At 38.7% G+C, this 21,263-nt stretch overlaps 1 protein-coding gene across 1 annotated transcript in view; it reads right to left on the bottom strand.

The window, feature by feature from the left end:
- TMEM123 (transmembrane protein 123) overlaps nucleotides 1–21,263 on the bottom strand; it is a 71,042-nt gene that overhangs the window by 7,433 nt on the left and 42,346 nt on the right. Inside the window, exons 3-4 of the mRNA XM_072615676.1 lie at nucleotides 5,680–6,003; nucleotides 3,173–3,323 (exon numbers count right to left, since the gene is read on the bottom strand). Of these exons, the coding sequence (XP_072471777.1) occupies nucleotides 3,173–3,323; nucleotides 5,680–6,003 (475 nt within the window). The remainder of the gene's footprint in view (nucleotides 1–3,172; nucleotides 3,324–5,679; nucleotides 6,004–21,263) is intronic.

Genomic DNA, 21,263 nt, shown 5'->3' with positions numbered 1-21,263 from the left:
TAATAAAACCTCCAAAAGGGGTCACAGAGTCTTAAATGACTAATAACTCTTTCTTAAAATTAGTAGTGAAGCAGAGAAAGAATAGAAAATAGCTGACAAGTATAGCTGAGCCAATATTTTATTTAAAAAAATAGACTGGTATATTTGTAGAGGGAGTGATTAATAATATATAAAAGAAACGCAGGAATAATTGGTAGAACAAGGTCCTGGGAAAGATAGGAGAGGATGAGACTGAGGATATAGGTAGAAATAGCAAAACTAACTTTTCCAAACTCAATAATCCTGCCTTCATGAATGACAAGATATTATACCCATGCCTAGAAAATACTTCCTCCTAACCTCCACCTCTTAGAATCCTAACTTCCTTCAAGGCACAACTCAGCTACCACCTTTTATATGAATCCCTTACATACCTCACAAGTTACTAACATCCTTTTGCAACTTAAATGTCCAATATTTACTTATCGATGTAGAGGCTGTATTTATCCCAAGTAAAATTAAACTCTGGTGTCATCCACATAGCAATAACTTAAAAAATGTTTATTTCTACTGGATGAAATTGAAATATGATGAAATTCTTGTGAGCCCCTAAATGGTACAGATAAGGTATATACAGATTTTTAGGGTCAAATTTAGAATACTAGAACAAGGGATACCTTGAACAAGTTAATTTTTGTGCAAATAAAAATAAGTTCTTTATAACCACCACTCATTGTTAATGGGTCTAAGGGAAAAGAGAACATGGGATACATGTCTAGACCCTGGAAGTCAATGGAGATAATACAGAGAAAAAGTTATATGTTCTTCCACAGAGTAGAGTTTGATGCCACACTCAAATACAGAATACTGAGCTAGATAGATAGATTCAATGTGGACAAGCCTTCAAAAGGCTTTTACTTTGTTTAAGCCTTCTGCCTTGATCAGGGGTGTTAGCAAATGAAAGCATTTGCTGACCCTGGTTTCTCTGTATAAAATGCAAGACTTGTGACATTCTTTCAACCATTGATAGCCATGCTCATAAGAAGACCTCCATAAACAACTAACTTTAGGAATGGTAGTATAAAGAACACTGTTCCTTTAAGACATTTTTCATATGGAGTATTGATGACAAGGACAGAAATTATTTTTGTAAAGAGAAAGATTTATATTGCTGAATGTTGTAAGATTTGCCACTGTTAAAGATGAGCATTTTGATACCTAAAAAGCAGGAAATTTTTCTTTCTAGAAATAAAAATTGCTAATATGTGTATAAAGTTTTTATATGGGATCAGATGGGATTTTCAGATAGGATCTGAACAGTTTTAGGGAAAATAAACTGTTTGAAAGACTCAAATCCCTTTGTGAATGATGTAGAATGATGTCTCACCAGTTTAGGAACAATCTTCAAGATATTATAAAATTTATGAATAAATGGAGAAATATTAATATAAGTAAAAAACAGTTTTAAGGACACCAGAGAGAAGTTGGACCATTTTGAAGCCTTTGGAGCCACTCGGCTCATCTGCACAGGCATGTTTTATGACTACAGAGAATAAAGCTTGTAAAAATGAGAATATAATTATTTAATACTGAGGTATGATTTTTTTCCTTAAAAAAAGGACTCCTAATTTGATGATAAACTTAAAGAATAGTGACTTTTTGAGCAGGAGTCTTTTATTTAAGCCACTGAAATGCAAAGGAACTGCTTTTAGACGCTGGAGATAAAAGAAGAACTTGACATAGGTTCTCTTTCTCTGAGGACTGAAACCAGAGCAGGCCAGGCTGGAAAAGCTGTTGGTACTGTGGCAGTTAGAAGCAATCAGCTGACAGCTTCAGATGAGTGATTCCTGATCTGGGGAAGTGAGATGTGACTTCATAGGCTAAGAGTGACAGCTACAGCCTCTCAGTACCATCTCAAAGGAAAGGTAAAGTCTGCATTACTGTCTTTTGCTACCTCTGACTGGAGAAGGAAAATGCAGAGGGGCGCTCTGCATGGACTTGGCTAGGTTTGTTGGCCTGGTTTAAAGAGTCAGCTTCTGAGGAGACAACACAGCACTTAGGTGAGTGAATTACTGGCTGAACTGGTCTATGTAACCTGGAGATAATGGGTCTGATAAACTTTTCAGTTCTTTGGCTTAAAGAGAATTGGCATTCGTATGAAGAAGTAACACATTCTAAATATCCTTTTAAGGTTGATGGTAAATCGAGAGCTTGAATAGTGGTGAGCATGGTGAGAGGTGGTACAGAGAAGCAGTTCCTTATGATTATAGCTTAGCAGTGTGCCTAGAACATAGTAGGGGCTTAATAAATGTTTAATGACTGATTGATGCTTCTGAATGACTCAGATATCAAAACCTGCTGACCACAGTTGTGAATTATTCGGAGCACATAGGTTTTCCCACCTCATGTACTTCTCTGCTAGGTTTCCATTCTTCAACACAGACACTACAGTATATTGGTGACAGAATGTGATCCAAGTTTTAGATACGTATACTGTAAAATTTTTTCTTTTTATTTAAGCACTGATTTTAATATTAGTATTTGTTATAATTTATCTTGCCTTTAAAGAAAGATGTTTTAATCTATAGATACATTATTTATTTAAATTTGTAGTTCCATTACTTTGACCGATTAATTGTGTAACTGTCCTGCACAGTGTGGATGAGTTACTTTGTTTGTGTATGCCTGTGTACTTATTGTATGAGGGCTTGAGTTAAAGTACTGAGGAGGGAGAGTATTATTTTCCTTCAACAGGTTTACCCATAGGTCCTTGACAGAGTTTGTGTGTAACCACATGGTATTTGACCTGTTGGTGGTAGCTCAGAATTGCTAATGTGAGGGCAGGTTGGAATGATTGAGCCAATTCAAAGAAAGAGTGGTAGGTCAACATATTCTGTGAAAAGGATGACATTTATGTATTGTGTGACATTGATGAGAGGCTTTTCACATCTCATATCACTTACCATACCATGACCCCTGTTATACTGGGGGGGGGTGCTGGTATGGGGTGTTGCTGATACCTCCACTATAGTGACACCACTACCTATGGCATTAACAAACAAATTACAGATAGATAGTTGTGTTCATGGTTTTTCCTTTGTTTTGGATGTTACTAGACAGATTTTGGCATTTAGCCATAAAATATTTTAAAAAGATAGGAAAAGACAAAACAGCTCAATAGGTTCAAACTTACATGGTTCTGTATCGAATGCCTCTTGAATAGTATGTTTTGCATCCAATGTAGAGGATAGATAAAACTCCCAGAGTTAGTACGATGCCTCCAACAAAGCTGCCGATATCAAATCTTGATACTTTTCTCATCTGAGCATTGATGTTGGCTGTGGCTAAAACAAAGTGGGGAACAAAAATAGATTTTAGCATTTGGTTTTTCAACACTGTATTAGCCAAAAATCCTTCTGAATTTTAGTGCATGGAAATCTGGTACCATGGCATTGGGATAACACGGGTGACAGAAGTGTTTCCTTGCTCATTTTTTTGTCTCACTGTGATTGCCTGTCTCTCATTTCTTTTACCATTATTTATACCCTTCCTTTAACTGAAATCTCTTTAAGAACTCTAATTTTAAGCAGGCCTCCAGAAAAAGTCTGGTCCTGAGAAATCTTGTATCTTGGGATCAGTTCTTCAAAGTCTCACATTCTACTAAGAACCAGAAGGCAGGTTATTTGGTTTTCTGTATAGTAATATACATATGCACAAAAATAATAATAATAGTTAACATTTATATGGTGTTTAAATATATGCCAGGCACTGCGTGCTAAGTGCTTTACAATTATTATCTTTGATCTTTGCAAGAATCCTGAAAAATAGGGGCTATTATTATCCCCACTTTACAGACGAGGAAGTTGAGGGAGACGGGTTAAGTGACTTGCCTAGTGTTAACATAGCTATTAAGTGTACCCGTGTACCAGTCTGGATTTGAATTCAGGTCTTTGTGGTTCTAGACCAGGTGCTCTTTCCACTGTGCTACCTCACTGCCTCAAAAATACATGTGCCTATTTCTCCTCTGATGAGCTCAAGACCAAACATATTTCAACTGCTCCAAGTAGAAAAGTAATCACTTTAGAAGTGGATTTCAGGATCTAGAACTGGACAAGCCTTTGAGGATCACTTAGTCCAGAAGTATCACACAAAAGGGCCACAATGCAGAATGCAGTCTGAATTAGATTAAAATGGAATTGGGAAATATTTAACAAATTAAAAAAAAAACCCAAGTAAATAAAAATACAAAAAAAATTTGTATTATTATTGTACTGTTAATATTACCCTGTAGATAATGTTGATTTGTGGTTTGTGTAAGTCATTATGTCACCCTCAGGGAGCCTTATATACAACTTAGTGGCCCCCATTTCAATTTGAGCTCAATATCCCTGCTCTAGACCAAGCCCTTTATTTTACAGAGGAGGACACAGAGGCTGCCTATTAGGGGTTCAATGACTTGCCAAAGGTCACCTGGGTAGTAAGCAGCAAAGTCTGAATTTGAACTTGCATCCCTTGACTCTTGCTGAATACAGGCCTCTAAATTCTACTACTATAAACATTTCTTTAAAAACGGCTTTTTCGTGTAACTTGGAAACTTTATCCTAATTTTGGCACTTAACAGCAATTGTGGCAATAAAATTAACTTCACTGAATTTCATAACATGCTTTAAAGTTTGCAAAGTTTTTTTTTTAACAAACAACTTCATGAGGGAGGCTGTACATGTATATATTATATAGATAAGGAAGATGAAGCTCATCTGGAAACAGATTAATTAAGGTGACATTTTTCCAAAACCAATTTAAATAAAGCTTTACAGTATAAATGAGAATATCATAGATTCCAGGCTTTAGGGTTCTGAGACTATCAAATTCAAACCCTTCATCTTAAAAATGAGGAAACTGAGGTCCAGAGAGGTTATATCAGTTGCAAAGGGTCAGTCATACAGCTAGTATGCAGGAGAGTCAAGATTTGGACCCAAGTATCCTAAACGCCAAGTCAAATACAGTTTCCATTATCTCATACAACCTCAAATAAGATCAGGAACTTATGGTACTTTAAGAATGTTTGGTATATGTGATTCTTATGCAAATGTGTATAGGAGAAGCAAACCAAAACAAGGCAATCCCTTAAGATTAGAATTTGGTTTTTGTTCTGTTTTTGAGACTGGGTCTCCCAAGCTTGTCCATAGGGCAGTTAGGTGGTACAGTGGATAAAGTGCTATGCCTAGAGTCAGGAAGACTTATCTTCCTGAGTTCAAATTTGACCTCAGACACTTGCTAGCTGTATGACCCTGAGCAAGTCATTTAACCTTGTTTGCCTCCATTTCCTCATCTGTAAAATGAGCTGGAGGAAAAAAAAAGGCAAACCACTCCAGCATCTTTGCCAAGAAAACCCCAAATGGGGCCATGGAGAGTTGGAAGGAAATGAATGAAAAGGACAAAAAACAAAAACCTTGCCCAAGGTTGGATGTGCAGTGGCCACTTAGGACTCAATTCTACTACTGAGGGGCATGGAAGCTTTCCCTCACCCTGCTTTTCCAATCTTGGCCCTCCATTCCACCTCAGACAGCTTTTAGTGCACTGCAGTTCAGAAGTCATGAGCTCAACAGACCCACCTGCCTCAGCCTTCCTAGTGGCACAGACTAACAGGCTGGGTAAGGCTAGAATTTGTAAAGAAACATATACCAGTCAGGCTCATACCTGTGGCCAGGGTGGCAATGGTGGTCACTGTACTGTTGCTGGTTGGGGCAGCGGATGATTTCGAGGCACTGGGGGCTGCTGTGCTTGGAGGGGTCCTTTTTGTTGTAGCCGGAGGTTTCACGGTGGTGCTATTAGTCCCAGGTGGTGAGGATTTGGTTGTTATCTGAGGTTTTACTGTCGTTTTGCTGGTAGAAGCTGATACTTTAGTGGAAGGTGGAGATGTCACTGGTTTGGTGGTAGAAGATGTCAGGTTTGGATGACTTTCTGTGTTGTTGGTTGTAGCGTTCAGAGTTCCAGGTGTGGTCTTGTTGGTCTGTGCTGCATCTGTGATTTTAATTAAGAGAAAATAAAAAAAGTCATTCATTTTGGAAACAGGCTGGGGAGGGAGAAGGGAAAATGAATGCCAATTTCATTTGAAAATTCCATCATTTTCCTATTAAATGATAGTTACGGTGGGCATAAATGAGAAAGGGGCATTGAGTAACATGGAATACATTGGATAATTCAGTCAGACAACCTAGGGTCTAGTCCTAACTTTGGATGAGTCACAACCTTTCTGGATCTCACTGTCTTCATATATACAATGATAATATTCATACTATATATGTCTCAAAATTACAAAACTCAAACAAGAACATGCATCTGAAAGTACTTTGGAAATAACAAAGCAATGTGTATATACATATATCTATGAATGTATATGTATATCTTGCAATCATTATTCTTCACTATTCATATATATGTGTGTGTGTGTGTGTGTGTCACACACACACACAATATTGTATTCATTATTCTTCACCATTCACTGAAAACAAGGAGGAAACAAGCAAACTGAAGCCAATTTAGATGAATCTGATTTAGATTAGCTCTCAGGAAGAACTTCCTATCTCTAAAGAGGGAGCCAGGTGGCACAGTGGACAGAGTGCTGGGCCTGATGTCAGTAGCCTTGAATTCAAAACCTGACTCAGATGCTTACTTAGCTGTGTGACCCTGGGCAAGTCACTTACCTGCTTGCCTCATCTGTAAAATGGGGATAATGATAGCCCCTATCTCCCAGGGTTGTTTTGAGGATCAAATGAAAAAATAATGAGATAATAAAGTGCTTAGCCCCATGCCCGTCACATAGTAAGTGTTGTATAAATGACAGCTATTATTATTGTGGAATACTCAAAAGTCCCTCAGCAAAGGAGGTGGTAAAGGCTTCTTTGAACAATACAGAGAGTTATATATATAAGATCATTTCCAGATACAGTTAATATGTGACTTTTTCTATTTTTAAAAAATTAAAAGAAGAGAAAAAAAGCCAGAGAAGCAGACTAGCTTTGAAAAAGCTACACAGGTTAATCCTGTCCTGTACTTAAAATGAAAAGCAAACTGTACATTTTAAACTGCAGTTTCATGTGTAAACTTTTCATTGTTCCTTGTATATGCAAATGCCCATTTCTATTTCTTTGTTAAGTTCAGGATAAAAAAAAAATTAATTTTAAAAAGTTATGTGAACTTGGAAGGGAACTGATGAATAAGTCAGGATTTGTATTACAGTAAAACCATGTGCTGCTAAGCCTTCCCCTGGGTTCCTTGAGCTTGGGGACTGCCTAGACACGTATTTGGCAGTCACGATGGTTTCCTAGCACTCAGTCATTCTGTCCCACCTGCAGCTTCTCTTTGACAGGCTAAACAACCCTACTTCATTTGAATGTCCCTTATGTTTCATAGACTTGAGACCCTTCATCATCCTGAGAACCTGCCTCTTAATATGCTTGTACTAATCAATGTCCTTCCTAAAACGTTATGCTTGGAATGAAAAACAGTATTTCAGATTAGATCTGGCCAGAATTTTCTCCTTATTTCTGGTCAGAAAGCCGCTTGAAAAAATCACATCACTTTCCCCAATGGCCAATAATCTCACGGTTGACTCAGGTTGAGTTCACAGTCCACTAAAATCTCCTTATTTTTTCAGAAAATATGACTTCATGAACCATGATTTCCCCAACTGTTTTCATGTTATTAAATGTAGTGATTCAGTATACTCCAAATTTAAAAACAAATCTAATTTTAATTTAGACAAGTTCTTGTTGACCTTAGTGTCGTCGGCTAACCTGCACCGATTGCTGAATTGCTGAGAAGTCTTCACATTAAGAAGCTCTTTCCTTGTAACAAAACTCTGAGTTCAGGTATTACATGTATCATATGCCCATGATGTGACATCCCTGGCTATCCTTTTCAGCTCTGGTTGCACTTTCACTCATACGCCAACTCAATGGCTGTAACAGGGGAGTTAGAATACTCCTTGTTCCTCACTGTGACTTCTAGGCTCTCCCTCTACCACTATTATTCAGTAATGTCTTCTCATATTTTTCATCCAATCAAAATTCTGGGACCTTCTTTCTACAGATCTCCAGTTCACTCCTCTTTCTTCCTCGAGGAGTTCAGTACCTGGCTCACATTCTTCTCTCCACCTCCCTTCCCCCTTACACTGGAGACTCTTCAATTCCTCCACCCTGTTTTTTTCTGAGCTATCACCCTCCCATACTAGCTACACTCTTTCCATCTCTACACCTTGGAGAACCGGTTCAAAACTCTCTACTCCCAATTCTCTAGTTCCCTGCCTCAAGGCTGCCCTGCCACGCCCCTGCCTTGGGATCACTGCCATCATCCACTGCCTTTTCTTTATATGATACTAAATAAAACTAGAAAAAATTGTGGAACCATGATTACTGGAGATTCACTGAAAATTTATGTTATATAACGTCAACTGGGACCTTCACTGTGACAAGGCAATCCTTTTACACCTTTAATTGATTCACTGTCCTACTCATCGCAACAGTTTTTCCAAATAATTTTATCTTTCTTCAAGCTTTCCATCACATTCTTACTCCATCTCAGCTGAGAGCATTTTTTCCTTCCCTGGTCCTCATGTCATAAGATGCAGTTTGGTGCCTGGCTTGTAGCTAAGAGGACAAGTGGATAGAGCACTGGGCCCAGAGTCAGGAAGACCCAAATTAAAATCCAGCCTCAGACACTTGCTAGTTACTGTGTCCCTTAGCAATCAATTAACCTGTCTGGCTCAGTTTCCTCAACTGCAAAATGAAGATAATCCCAGCAGCTACCTCCCAGGGTGGTTGTCAAGATCAAATGAGATTACATTTGTAAAGTGCTTAACTGAATACATACTTCTTCCTTCCTCCACTCTTCCTTTAACCTTGTCTCACATGAAGAGGGGGCCCTCCTTGCCAAGACAAATCTCTCTACAAGCATGTGATCCCATTCTGCCCTGTCTTCTTCAGCAGATTTCTCCTTCTGGCACCCCCTACTCTCTCATTAGTCTTTACTCTCTCTCTGCCTACTGGCTGCTTCCCTGAGGCCCACAAACTGGTCTGTGTCTCCCCCATCCTCAAAAAAGCCTTCACTTGATCTGTCCATCCCTACTAGCTATCATTCTAGATCTCTTCTCCCTTTGGGGGGCTACACCTTGAAGCAGCTGTCTACAATCAGTGCCTCCCCTTTCTTAACTCTCTGTAGTCTGGTTCCCAACGTCATCATTCAACTGCAACTATTCCCTCCAAAGTTGCCAATGATCTTTGCCTTTTCTTGATCATCATCCTTCCTGACCTCTCTGCAGGATTTAATATTTTCAATAACCTTCTTCTCTTTGACATTCTCTTCTCTCTAGTTTTCCACAACAGAATTCTTATTGTTCTCCTTCTGCCCAGGCGACTACTTCTCAGTCTCCTTTGATGGATCGTCATTCAGGTCATGCCTTCTATCCCCCCTAGCTTCCATCCTGGGCCCTCTTCTATTATCCCTTTTTACTATATCATTTGGTGACCTCATCGATTCCCGTGGATCCAACTAACATCCCTGTACTAATAATACTATCATTTTTATTTGTCCCAGCCTTTCCACTGATCTCTGTGTTGCATCTCCAACTTCTGAATTGGATGTCCCACAGACATCTTAAACTCAATATGTCCAAAAGTGAACTCATTATCTTTCCCCCAAACCCTCCCCTTTGCCTAACTTCTTTATTACTGTTCAGAGCACCCATCCTTGACTACTCATTCTCTTTCACCTTGTTCCCTCCAATCACCTGCCAAGTCCCATTCATTATACCTTCAAAACATCTCTCATATATGGTCTCTTCTCTCCTCTGGCACTGCTACCACCCTAGTGCAGACCCTCATCAGCTCAAAGCTTTCTGGTTGGTCTCTTTGTCTAAAATCTCTCTCCACTACCGGCCACCCTCCACTTAGCTGTCAAATTCCTAAGGCACAAATCTCACCATTTCGGCCCCTATCCCCAGGACTCCCATTCCAATGACTCCTATTACCTCCAAGATTAAATATAAAATCCTTGTTTTGGCTTTTGCACCCTTCATAACAAGCCCTACTTCCTCTTACCTTTCCCGTCTTCTTACATTTACCCTCCTCTTCCTCTACGACCTAGTGACTCTGGCCTCCTTGCTGTTCCCTGCACTCCATATCCTGCTATGCATTTTCATTGGCTTTCCCCCATCCCTGGAATGTTCTTCCTCCTCATCTCTACTATCTGGCTTCCTTTAAGTGTCACATAAAATCCCACTTTTTGCAAGAGACCCTTCCTAGTTCCCCTTAATGCCAAATCCTTCATTCGCTCTGATATTATCTCCAATTTATCCTACTTATATCATGTTTGTACTTAGTTGTTTCCACACCATCATCCGTATTTCACTGAGAGCTCCTTGGGGACAGGGACTATTTTTATAGTTCTTAGATACCACCCCCACTCCCGGTGGTCCCCCCACCCCCACCCGGCCAAGCGTAGCACAGTGCCTGGCACATAATAGGTTCATAATAACTCTTGTTGACTTGAGTGTTGTTAAAGGCTATTAAGGGGTCCCTGAACTTGTCTTTTTGAGTTGCCATATTTTCCAGAAGCACTGGACCCAGAGCATGCAGGAGGCCCTGAATGTGTTAAGGACAAAGCTCCCCCTGAACTAACATAATTTACTGTTGCACCCAAGCTGGACTCCCTGTATGTCCTTGAGAGGCAAGACAGGTGTCAACCAATCTGTGTCAGGCTAGGATAGTGCTTTTGCCTCTGGGGTCCTTTGCAGATAAGCAGACCCTCCTATCTTCATAGTCTAGCAATTCCCAAGGGAAAACAATTCAGCCTTTGCCATGGCCTTGCTCCTCTCCTTCTGCAGGGGTGACTGAACCTTTCCCCTCCTAGACCAAGCTCCTTCCTGTTATCTCCTCCTTCTGTTATGGTCATAAATATGCAAACTTCTGCAAGGACTGTGAACCCTTTGGGCTCCACATGCATTTTCATTTCTCTTAGTAATAAAGCTGGTTTTCACATAAGTCTCATGACATTGTTATTGCCCATGAACACAGTGTATAGTGTTGTTGTGCAGTTGTATACTGTGACCCTATTTGGGGAAAATTTCTTGGCAGAGATACTAGAGTGGTTTGCCATTTCCTTCTCCAGCTCATTTTACAGATGAGGAAACTGAGGCAAACAGGGTGAAGTAACTTGGCCAAGGTCACACAACTAGTTAAATGTCTGAGTCACATTTGCATTCAAGAAGATGAGTCTTCCTGACTCTGGACCTGGCACTCTAGTCACAGATCCACCAGTAATACCTGTTCTTTTCTAGAGGAGCCCAGTACCTTCCCCCTATTAAAAATTTGTTATTCCCAAAGGATCTGTTATCAGTTACTTTATATAGAGGGGGTGTGAAAATACAGGTGTTTGTGTGTCCTCTCTTATGAGTGTTTGTACTGCAAGTTTTCTTCCTCATTATAGATTTTATGGCCTATGAAAGGAATTTCAACTAGCAGCGAACAGGTAAGTTTGGTATTTCTTTTGGCTGGGGGTTGTTTTTTCCAAATGTTCCTGAAATGCAGTCTTGCATGGAGAGAGAAGTAGTAGAGTAGAAAAAAATGAATGGACAACAGTTAGAAGAGCTAGTGCTCCTGTCCTGCTCCTACTAAATACCTATGAAATCTGGTCAAGTCACATCCACCTGTTCAGGTCTCATTTTCTTTACCTGTAAAAATGAGTAGGGTGGTGATGTTTGAATAAATGATCTTCAAAGTTCCTTTCAGCTCTGATACTCAATATAATGAAAAAATATTTTAACATCAGAGGGAGGGATGTTGGGTAATTATATTATTGGTCTCATTCTTTTTCTCTCCTCTTAACTTGTGATGATTTTACAGTGAGGACAGTCCTTTGCTGAAAATGGGTGTGGCAGGTATGGACACCATTGTTAACAATCATTCACATTCATAAAGCATTTTATTGGCTTTACAAAAGGATTTCCTCTATAAGGCTCATTTAAAACTATAAGGCACTTTGGTAACTGACTAGGCAAGGACACAACATTCTTTGTTACCCATTCCAATCCTTATCATAATCTCAGGTTCACCAAATCAAGATGTGGCATACTTTTTTTCCCTTCTCAATGTTACAGCATAGTCCTCTGGACTACATCATATATTTGAATACACTCCTTATACATCTTGGAAAGGAGATCTTCATCAGAGAAACTTGCTATAAATTTTTTTTAGCTACATTTGTGCAGAAAATTTCAATTTTATGTAACTGAAGCTGTGCATGTTATCTTCTGTGATCCTCCCTTTCTCTTGTTTGGTGATGAAATTTTCCCCTATTTATAGACTGAAAAGACATCTCCCTTCCTCCTCTAATTTGTTTAACTCTCACTGGTGGCTCCAAGGAGCTGTAACGTGCAGCAACCATAGCCTGGTAAAACTGTCTCAGCGGACAGGGTAATCAATGGGCCTCAGACTTATCAGTGAGTTAGGGAGATGTCTATCCCAAGCACATGAAGACTTCCCCCAGAGGAATGGGCAGATGAGAACAATTTGTTCCAATGAGAGGTGGATCAGACATCAAAGATGCCAAGGTCATCCACTGCATGCCAGGCCATTACCAGTCATTCTGACTTTTATTTTGCAACTGGACTTCAATGACTCTGGAAGAGAGTGAGGCTGATAATTTTGTACAACTCTGCCTCACTTAAAACCAATTCATGTGTGAGTTGAGGTATCACCTCGTGATGTCATCGGTACTCTGTTTATGATGTCACCCTTTATGTCAAAGTCATGTATCCATTTGGAGCTTGTCTCAGTCTGTGTGGTAAAATGTTGGCCTATATCTAAATTCTGCCAAAGTGCTTTCTAGTTTTCCTGACATTTTTTTTTTACCCTTTTTTTTTTTTGACAAAATAATGACTTCTTGACCCAATAGCTGGGATCCATGGGTTTTTCAAACACTACACTGTTGTGCCTGTTTGCTTCTGTATACTGTATACTTAATCTATTCCCATTGATCACCTTCTCTATGTTAACCAGTATCAAACTGCTTTGATGATTATTCCTTTGTAGTAGAATTTGAGATCTAGTACCGCAAGGCCCTCTTCCCATTTTTTCCCTTGTTATTGCTGATTCTTTGGTCCTCCAGATGAGTTTTGTTATTTTTTTCAAGCTCAATAAGGTAAGCCTTTGGTAGAATGAATGGCATTGAATAACTAAATTAATTTGGGTTGTTTTGTCATTTTTACTATATTGGTTTGGCCTACACATGAGCAACTGATATTTCTCCAATTATTTAGATCTGTCTTTATTTGTATAAAGAATGTTTTGCTACTGTACGTCTATGTCTTAGCAAGTAGACTCCCAAGTATTTTATATAGTCTGTAATTAATTTAAATGGAATTTCTCTTTTTAATCTCTTTCTGCTGGATTTACTTGGTAATATACAGAAATGCTGATAATTTATGTGCATTTATTTTATATTCTGCAACTTTGTTGAAGTTGTTAATTATAAAGATTAGTTTTTTAGGTGACTAGTTAGCTATCTCTAAAGTGAGATTCTCTATATCTGAGCCATTTTATCACCATGCAAAAAGAAAACACTTTGTTTCCTCTTTGCTTATGCTTATTTCCTTAATTTCTTTTCCTTGTCATTGCTATAACTAGTATTGTAGCATTATATTGAATAATAATGATGATGGACATCCCTGCTTTACTCTTGATCTTTCTGAAAAACTGCTAGTGTATCTCCATTTCAAATAGTGTTGACTCTTGGTTTTTTTATGGACAGTACTCATATTAATGAAAGATACATTATTCTTTCAGTTTTGTGTATTTTTTAAAAAAAATATGTATTGAGTGTTATAATACTTTGAAAAGCCTTTCCTGAATCTATTGATATATTAATGATTTCTGTTCTTAGTATTAATATAGTCTATTGTTTACATTCTCCCTCATATTGAATTCTATATTTCTGGTATAAATAAAAACTGGTCATAGTACATAATTTTCATGATGTTACAGTAGTCTTCTTGCTAATCTTAAAATCTGTGCATCAATATTCATTGGGGATGGACCAGTTTTCTTTCTCTACTTTGAGACCATAATTGTATCATAAAAGGAATGTGGTATGACTCTTTTTCTATTTTTTTCCAAACAGTTTATGTAATGTTAGAATTAACTGCTTGTAAATTTATCTGGTCCTGTTTTGTTTTTCCCTTTTGGTTTCTGTTATGACTTGTTTGGTATCTTTTTTCCCATGAGATTGGGTTAAGTCCTCTATTTCTAGTTGTGTTAATCTGCATATTTATTTTTATTTTTGTAGATTATGTATACGTAAAATTCATGTCAGTTTTATTGGCATGTAATGGGACAAATTGGTTCCTAATATGTTAAAAAATTTCTTCATTGGTTATTAATTCATCTTTTTCTTTTTCTGATAATGGTAATCTAGTTTTCTTCTTTAAAAAAAATCAAGTTACCTACTGGTTTATCTATTTTATTTTTCAAAAAAAACTCAGCTCCTGGTTTTATTTATATCACTCCCCCCATAGTTATAGCAGCACCTTTTCTCTTTAGTAGCAACAAAATGTAAACAAACCAGATGCCCACTGCATGGGGAAAGGCGATTCAAATTATGGTGTGTCACTGCAATGGAATATTAATGTGCTGAAAGAAAAAAGAATGTGTGAATGGCATGGGAAGATTTATGTGAACTGACTGATACAAAGCAATGTGAGCAGAATCAGGAAAATGACACAAAATGTGCATGTAAAGAACTCTAAGGAAATAATCAAAACTGAATGATGTGAAATTATAAATGGTCAAGCTCAGCCCCAAAGAGGAGATGTGAGACTGTCTCCCATTCTTCATTGTAGAAGTAGGAGACCATGGGTATGGAACACTGTCTAATGTCAAAATTGGCCCCTGTGTTGGTTCCTTCTACTAATGGTCTCATTTTTACATTTCTTTTACTTCCCAATGTGTTCCTTGTCTTTGTACATTCCTTTCACTTCCCAATCTGCTCCTTCCTCGGCAAACACTGTATAGGACATTCCCTTATTACAAAGATTTTGATGGGGAGGGAGGAAGGTGAAGGAGAGAAGGAGAATGAGGGGGAGAGAAGAAAGTAAGGGGAAGAGAACAGCTCCTCCTAGGAAACTGTAAGCTTTTGAGTTCAAGGATCATATTGTTTTTCCACTTTTATCCCTAGCACCTAGGGTATACACATAATTAATATTTGTTGAAATACATTAAATTGTTGAATTGAACATAAAAGTTGAAAGCACAGACAGCTCTGCTACTTCCTTGTGGCCTTTGGGGACAAAGACTGTGGAGATTATTCATATTTTCCACGTTTTATAGGTGAACCCTGATTCTCCGGATGCAGGTTACTGCAATATCTGAATGGCTAGCCAAAAAACTACAGGCACTCAAACCCATTCCATACCGAAATGCAAAGGTTTCCAAATAAAGTCTTACTTCTCAAGGCTGTTCTTAATGCATCGATTTTTCTTAACAATGGAAGAAGGAATACTCATCACTCCCTGTAGGATCATTGATATTAGAATGATTTACATACACTTTAGGAATCTCAGATTATTACAAATCATCAGGGTTTTTAAAAGCCACACATCCCTCTAAACAACCTGGGGTAATGGGGGCAAACAAGATAAAATTAGCCATCTGTCTCTGGCATGATGGTTGGCAGAACATATGTGTAGGTGTATAAATAGAAAGATTATTTTTATAGATTTCACCCACATCCTGATATCTTAGGAAGTGAAATACTTTGTCAACAAGCAGCTCTATGAGGATTTCACAATATACTGCTTTCCACATTGGAGGGTTTTTACTTGTACAATCACCCTTGACTATAACAGGCTGCAAAATTTCCCAAATCAGAAATCCTCCATCTGGAAGAATGGTTGTGATTTTTTTTGTAATGAACAATCAATGTCTAGGGAAACCACCATTTTCAAACTTACAAAACACATTTGGAGGATAATCTAGTTCACTCTTCTCATTTTAGAGATGAGGCAGCCAAGGACCAGACAGTTCAAACAGGTAAAAAACAGCAGAATTTGAACTTAGGGCTTCTAACTCCCAAACCTGGGCATTTCCCACTCTTATCGCACTGATCCTTTGCTGCTCCTATTTGGAGGAAAATAGTTCTCTTTCTGATGAAAGATAGGCTACTTAAGAAAGCAAACACTTCAGGGATATTACAATGAAGCTGCTTATACAGCTTGGTGCAGTGGATAGAGCATCAGTGTAGGAGTCAGGAGGACTTGAGTTCAAATCTCACCTCAGACACTTGACACTCACTAGCTGTGTGACCTTGGGCAAGTCACTTCACCCCAATTGCCTCATCCTGGGTCATCTCCAGTCATCCTGAGGAACATATGGTCACTGGATTCAGATGGCTCTGGAGGAGAAGTGAGGCTGGTGACCTGCACAGTTGTCCCTCACTCAAAACAAAGTCAAGTTAAAGTCATGTCATTATTTCTCTGATGGCATGGTCTTCTTTGGCAACAAAGGACAAACACACAGCTAGAGGCAGAGGAGAAGGGAGGGTATGGCTATAGACTACTCAACTGGGGCAGGGTTTTCAGGAATTGAGCATTTTTCTTTTCTTTCCCTACTCACAGAATTGCTTTCTGCAGAAAGTATCTGTCACTCAAAAGTTGTCTGAAACTTTTCATATGTCTTTCTATTTTATGTGTGTTCCTATATTATTATTTAGTTCTCTATGAATGGGGGATTTACAAATAGGTTTACTTTTTCCCTGGGTATACTTTGGAGCAATATTAATGCCTTTATACTACTTGTACCATATAGCTGCCAAACCCTCAAAAAGACTTTCATTTGTAAGGTTAATCCCTCCTTGGTTCCTTTGGACTTTATTCACCTCACACTAGGCATTATTTCCACATTTACTTTTGATTAAATTGAATTATGCAGGATTTTAAGAGGTAGATTTCACCTTCAAATCAGTTTTCCCCATCTTAAAAAACAAACTATGAATCTGTCAGTGCTTTTAACTCCTTGTTCCATTTCCTCTCCATTCAGAAAAACTTTAGTATAAATAGAGGGCTAAAACATTCCATGGAGGCCTTTTGTCACTTAAGAGACTAATATCTGATTATTATTCAAGCTGCTAACACCAAGTAATGTAACCATGTAATCATATTTGTTCAGCTATCAACGTGGGAAAGTTCTGAGAGTTAAAAAGTGTAAATAATCAACTTCAGCCCTCCAAGTGTCTCCTTCATTTTCATTGTAGCATAATAAATGACAACAATGAGAAGTCGCAATTGTTTGTATCTTATCCCAAGTTCAGGAAGATCTCTGTGGATTAAGAGGGAGTTTAATACTACTTTTCAGCATTCTCAGAGCACTGCAAGCTCACTTCTCCCTCAGCAAGAAAAAAAAATTCCTTCTGAGATGTTATACAAATTTACATGACAAAAATGGGACATTATAATAGGCTAATATTAGGTGATGCAAATGAAAATGTTCAAAATATATCTTAATTAGGGCAATTAAAATAACCAAATGGATACAACAGCTTCCTGGTAGACAGATGATAGTAAAGATGATAGGAGTAACTAACTGCCCTGATGGTAAACTCTTACTGGTTCCCCAGATTAGAAATACAGAGCTATCATCTCCTACCACAAAATGGTAGGAAATCCGGAATTAACTGCCTTTTCCCCCTCCTCTCCCCCCAGCCTCAGCAGCTAAAGGCAGGCCCAGTGGGGCTCCCCCAAGCACAGAGCAATTGCCAGGTGATCCACAGAAAGGGAAAGGAGCTAGAAGAAAGGGGGTGAAAGAGGAGGAGGGGGAAGAAAGAGAGAGAGAGAGAGAGAGAGAGAGAGAGAGAGAGAGAGAGAGAGAGAGAGAGAGGCGAGGGGAGGGTGGGAGAGAGGGAGAGAGAGGGAGAGGGAGAAGGAGAAGGAGAGGGAGAGGGAGAGGGAGAGGAAGACGGATAGACAGACAGACAATGAGCACCAGAGGCATAGAGGGCACACAGAATGTTAGGAAAGTGAAATCTGGTTTGACGGGTTCGAGTGAGCTAGTCAGGTGTGCAGATTATTGAGCCACAGAGTTGCAAGCAACCTCAGAGATCACCTCAGTCAACTGGTACCTGCACAAAAAATCTACTGCAGCAACTGACAGGTAGTGATCCAGCTCCTGCTTTACAGCTTTTAGTAATAGGTCATTCATTACCTCAGGAGATGGCCAATTACCCTTTGCAAAAGCTCTAATTGTGAAGAAATTTTTCATTATGTAGAACCAAAATCTACCTCTCTGAAATTTTCACTGTTCCGAGATTATGCGCTCTGGGTTCAAGCAAAGCAAAGTGAGTCCATCCTGCCATCTGATAGCCCTTCAAATACTCAAAGACAGATAGTAGGTTTTCTCCCTGCCTCCCTCTCCTCAATCTTTTCTTCTCTAAACTAAATATTCCCAGTTCCATCAACTAATCATTGTGTGGTAGCTAGTCTTCATGTTCTGAATATTCTCTGTCTTACTGATGGATTCCACTTCAGAATGAGGTACACATTCTCAGACATGGTCACCGCTTAATTGTATTTATTTGCTACATGGGAAGGTTTTTTTGGGGGGATACATTTTTGGTAAGGAGGGATAAGGCTTGGAAAATGTGATATAAGAACAAAAAGCATTAATAATTTCTTTAAAAAGACCAAATCATTTAAATAATGCATCCTAGAATTTTGGCAGGAATTGAAGCCAAAGGCCTCTCCCTTTTAGAAAAGTGATATATCTGCAATCTCTATTCAGTCTTGCTTCACTTTCCTGTTCTTTAAGATTTTTTGGGGGGAAAATCAATCGCAGCAGCTCAGCCATCAAATCTGCATGTTCTGTCATTATCCTGGGATATAAAAAAACCCAGGTCTGGTAAAAGGCACTCATTGAGAACAGCTAAGTTCTCTGACCAGTGAAAATGAAATGAATCAGGAATGAAAGGAAAAAGGCTGAACATGGCCAAGTACTTGAGAGTACATGGGGAAATAAGGCTGGCATTCACTGGTGCTTTTAATGGCAAGCGGCACATGCTGGTCATGCTCCCTCTTGACTCTTAAAAGTCCCAAATTGTTAAGAGATTCAGGACTTCAACACTCATTAAATGACACCTCTTTGCAGCAGCCAACTGTGCCATTACACTGCCCAAACTGGGGCAATCCTGCTCACTCATCCATTCATATCTACTTTGAAATGGACTGCATCAACGCAAGGTGTCAAAAGCATTCAAATCACGGCCTACATGTTGGCAGTAGCTTCATGGCTATGGCAGTCAATGGGTACAGCGGTCATTAAGCTGGGACAGTAGGCAATTTCTGGCGAGCAATGGAAGCCCACTGGCCAGGAAAACGAAGATAGTACAGAAAGCTCTTGGCAACAGATGATCTGTGACAACTGACTCAGAACAAGTGGTTAAGCTAGAATGGGAGTTGAGGGGAAGGTGTATGGTGGATATCTGTAGCTACTTTTGGATTTCACTTTCATTGTCCATACAAAACATCTTTCTGTAACTATATAAGCAATGCTAATGGTATGTGTTGGCCATATGGCTCTTCAAAGTAAAGTCTTTAAGAAAGATAAATCTACAGATGTCTGATAAAAACACCTTTTTATGGATGCATTTTGAATAGAATTTGAGATCCTTTTATACTTCATAATAGGATGTGTGCTTCTTGAGGGCAGGGAATGTTTCAGTTTTTATTTTTGTAGCCCATAGGACCTAAGGAATGACTGTTAATGAGTTCAATTCTTCCAGAATTTGTGATTTCATTAGTAATTCTTTCCTCTGACATAGATCATAACTTTTCTTTGACTTAATCCTATTCAAAAGTTGACCTAGCTAGAGAAGTCATCATTCCCTGGGGACATCCTGGTGACAAACTAGGTTGGTCCTTGGAAGGCAAATCTATCATCAGACACTAAGCTATTTATATATAGCACTCAAAATAATTAAGATTTTTTTAGTCTTAATTCATCAGCTGCTAATTCAAATTATGCTTATTAGTAGTAAAGAGACTGAAGTCTTCATAATGATGTAAGTGTTTCAGATAGACACAAATTTTGCTTTCAGAGTGATCAGTTAGGTCTACTTTGACTACATACTTACCTTATGACAATTATAGTGACTAGGCCCATGTGGAAGCATTTATAAAATATATCGAGTCCATGCGGATATTTGAGATATTAAGCACTGACATATACAGAGTGGCATCATGAGTTGGTGGTTAAAGAGTTGGCCTCAGAGACAGAAAGACCTGGATTCATGTCCTGCCTCTGACACTGACTTTGTAATATTGGGTAACCCCATGCTCAAGCAATTTTCTAAGTTACAGAGAAATTGCTGGTCTGCATTAGCAAAGATACATTTCTATAACAGCAATTCTCTGCACCTTATGAAATCACAGTCACAGGACCCCCTTCCCCCCCTAAAAAAAGATTCTCTTTTCACTAAAGTATTTCTGTGATCTCTTCATTATGTGTCCAGGTGATCCTGAGCTCCCAAAGGCTGTCAGCAAAGGACAAACTCGAGAAAGTCCTACCAAATAATAAAGTCTTTGAAAATAGTCCCAAAGATGAATTGGGTATCTTTCTTCCAAGGACCAAAATTAATAAGTGGGGGCAGGTTAATCACCAGGTAACTGGCCACTAATAGGGATTTTTCTTTTTGGTAATGGCAACTCATTTAACCATATACTAAGGTGTGGAAGGGTCACAGAGTCTATATCAGTGAAGGGACTACCCACAAGAATTTTTCTTGCTGCTATTAAAATTAGTCAGCTTTAAAAGAATTTCCCTGGTTAAGATGATCACTATCACTCTTCAGAGAAAGAAAGAAAAGAAGGAAGAATGAAAGAATCACAGAATCTTGGTGTACAGAAATAATCAGGACAGTCTGGTCAGGCCAGAATAACATGCCTGAATTTTCCTAAGTCTCTTCTTATTTACTAGGAAGCAGTTGGGAGTCAGGAAGTCTCATTTACACTGTGTTCAAATTCGGCCTCAGTATCTTACTAACTATATAACCCTGGGCAAGTTATTTAACCATGTTTGCTTCAATTTTTTCATCTGTAAAAGGAGCTGGAGAAGGAAATGACAAACCTCTCCAATATCTCTAAGAAAACCCTAACGGGGTCACACAATGATTCAGACATGACTGAAACAATTGGACAACAATAAGTTTAAAGGAACAAAGATATTTTTTCCATTTCCACTGTT

The sequence above is a fragment of the Notamacropus eugenii genome, chromosome 5, assembly GCF_028372415.1.
Source record: "Notamacropus eugenii isolate mMacEug1 chromosome 5, mMacEug1.pri_v2, whole genome shotgun sequence".
Taxonomy (NCBI): Eukaryota; Metazoa; Chordata; class Mammalia; order Diprotodontia; family Macropodidae; genus Notamacropus; species Notamacropus eugenii.
The sequence above is the reverse complement of the archived record's forward strand: the minus strand, read 5'-3'. Positions and strand labels throughout refer to the sequence as shown.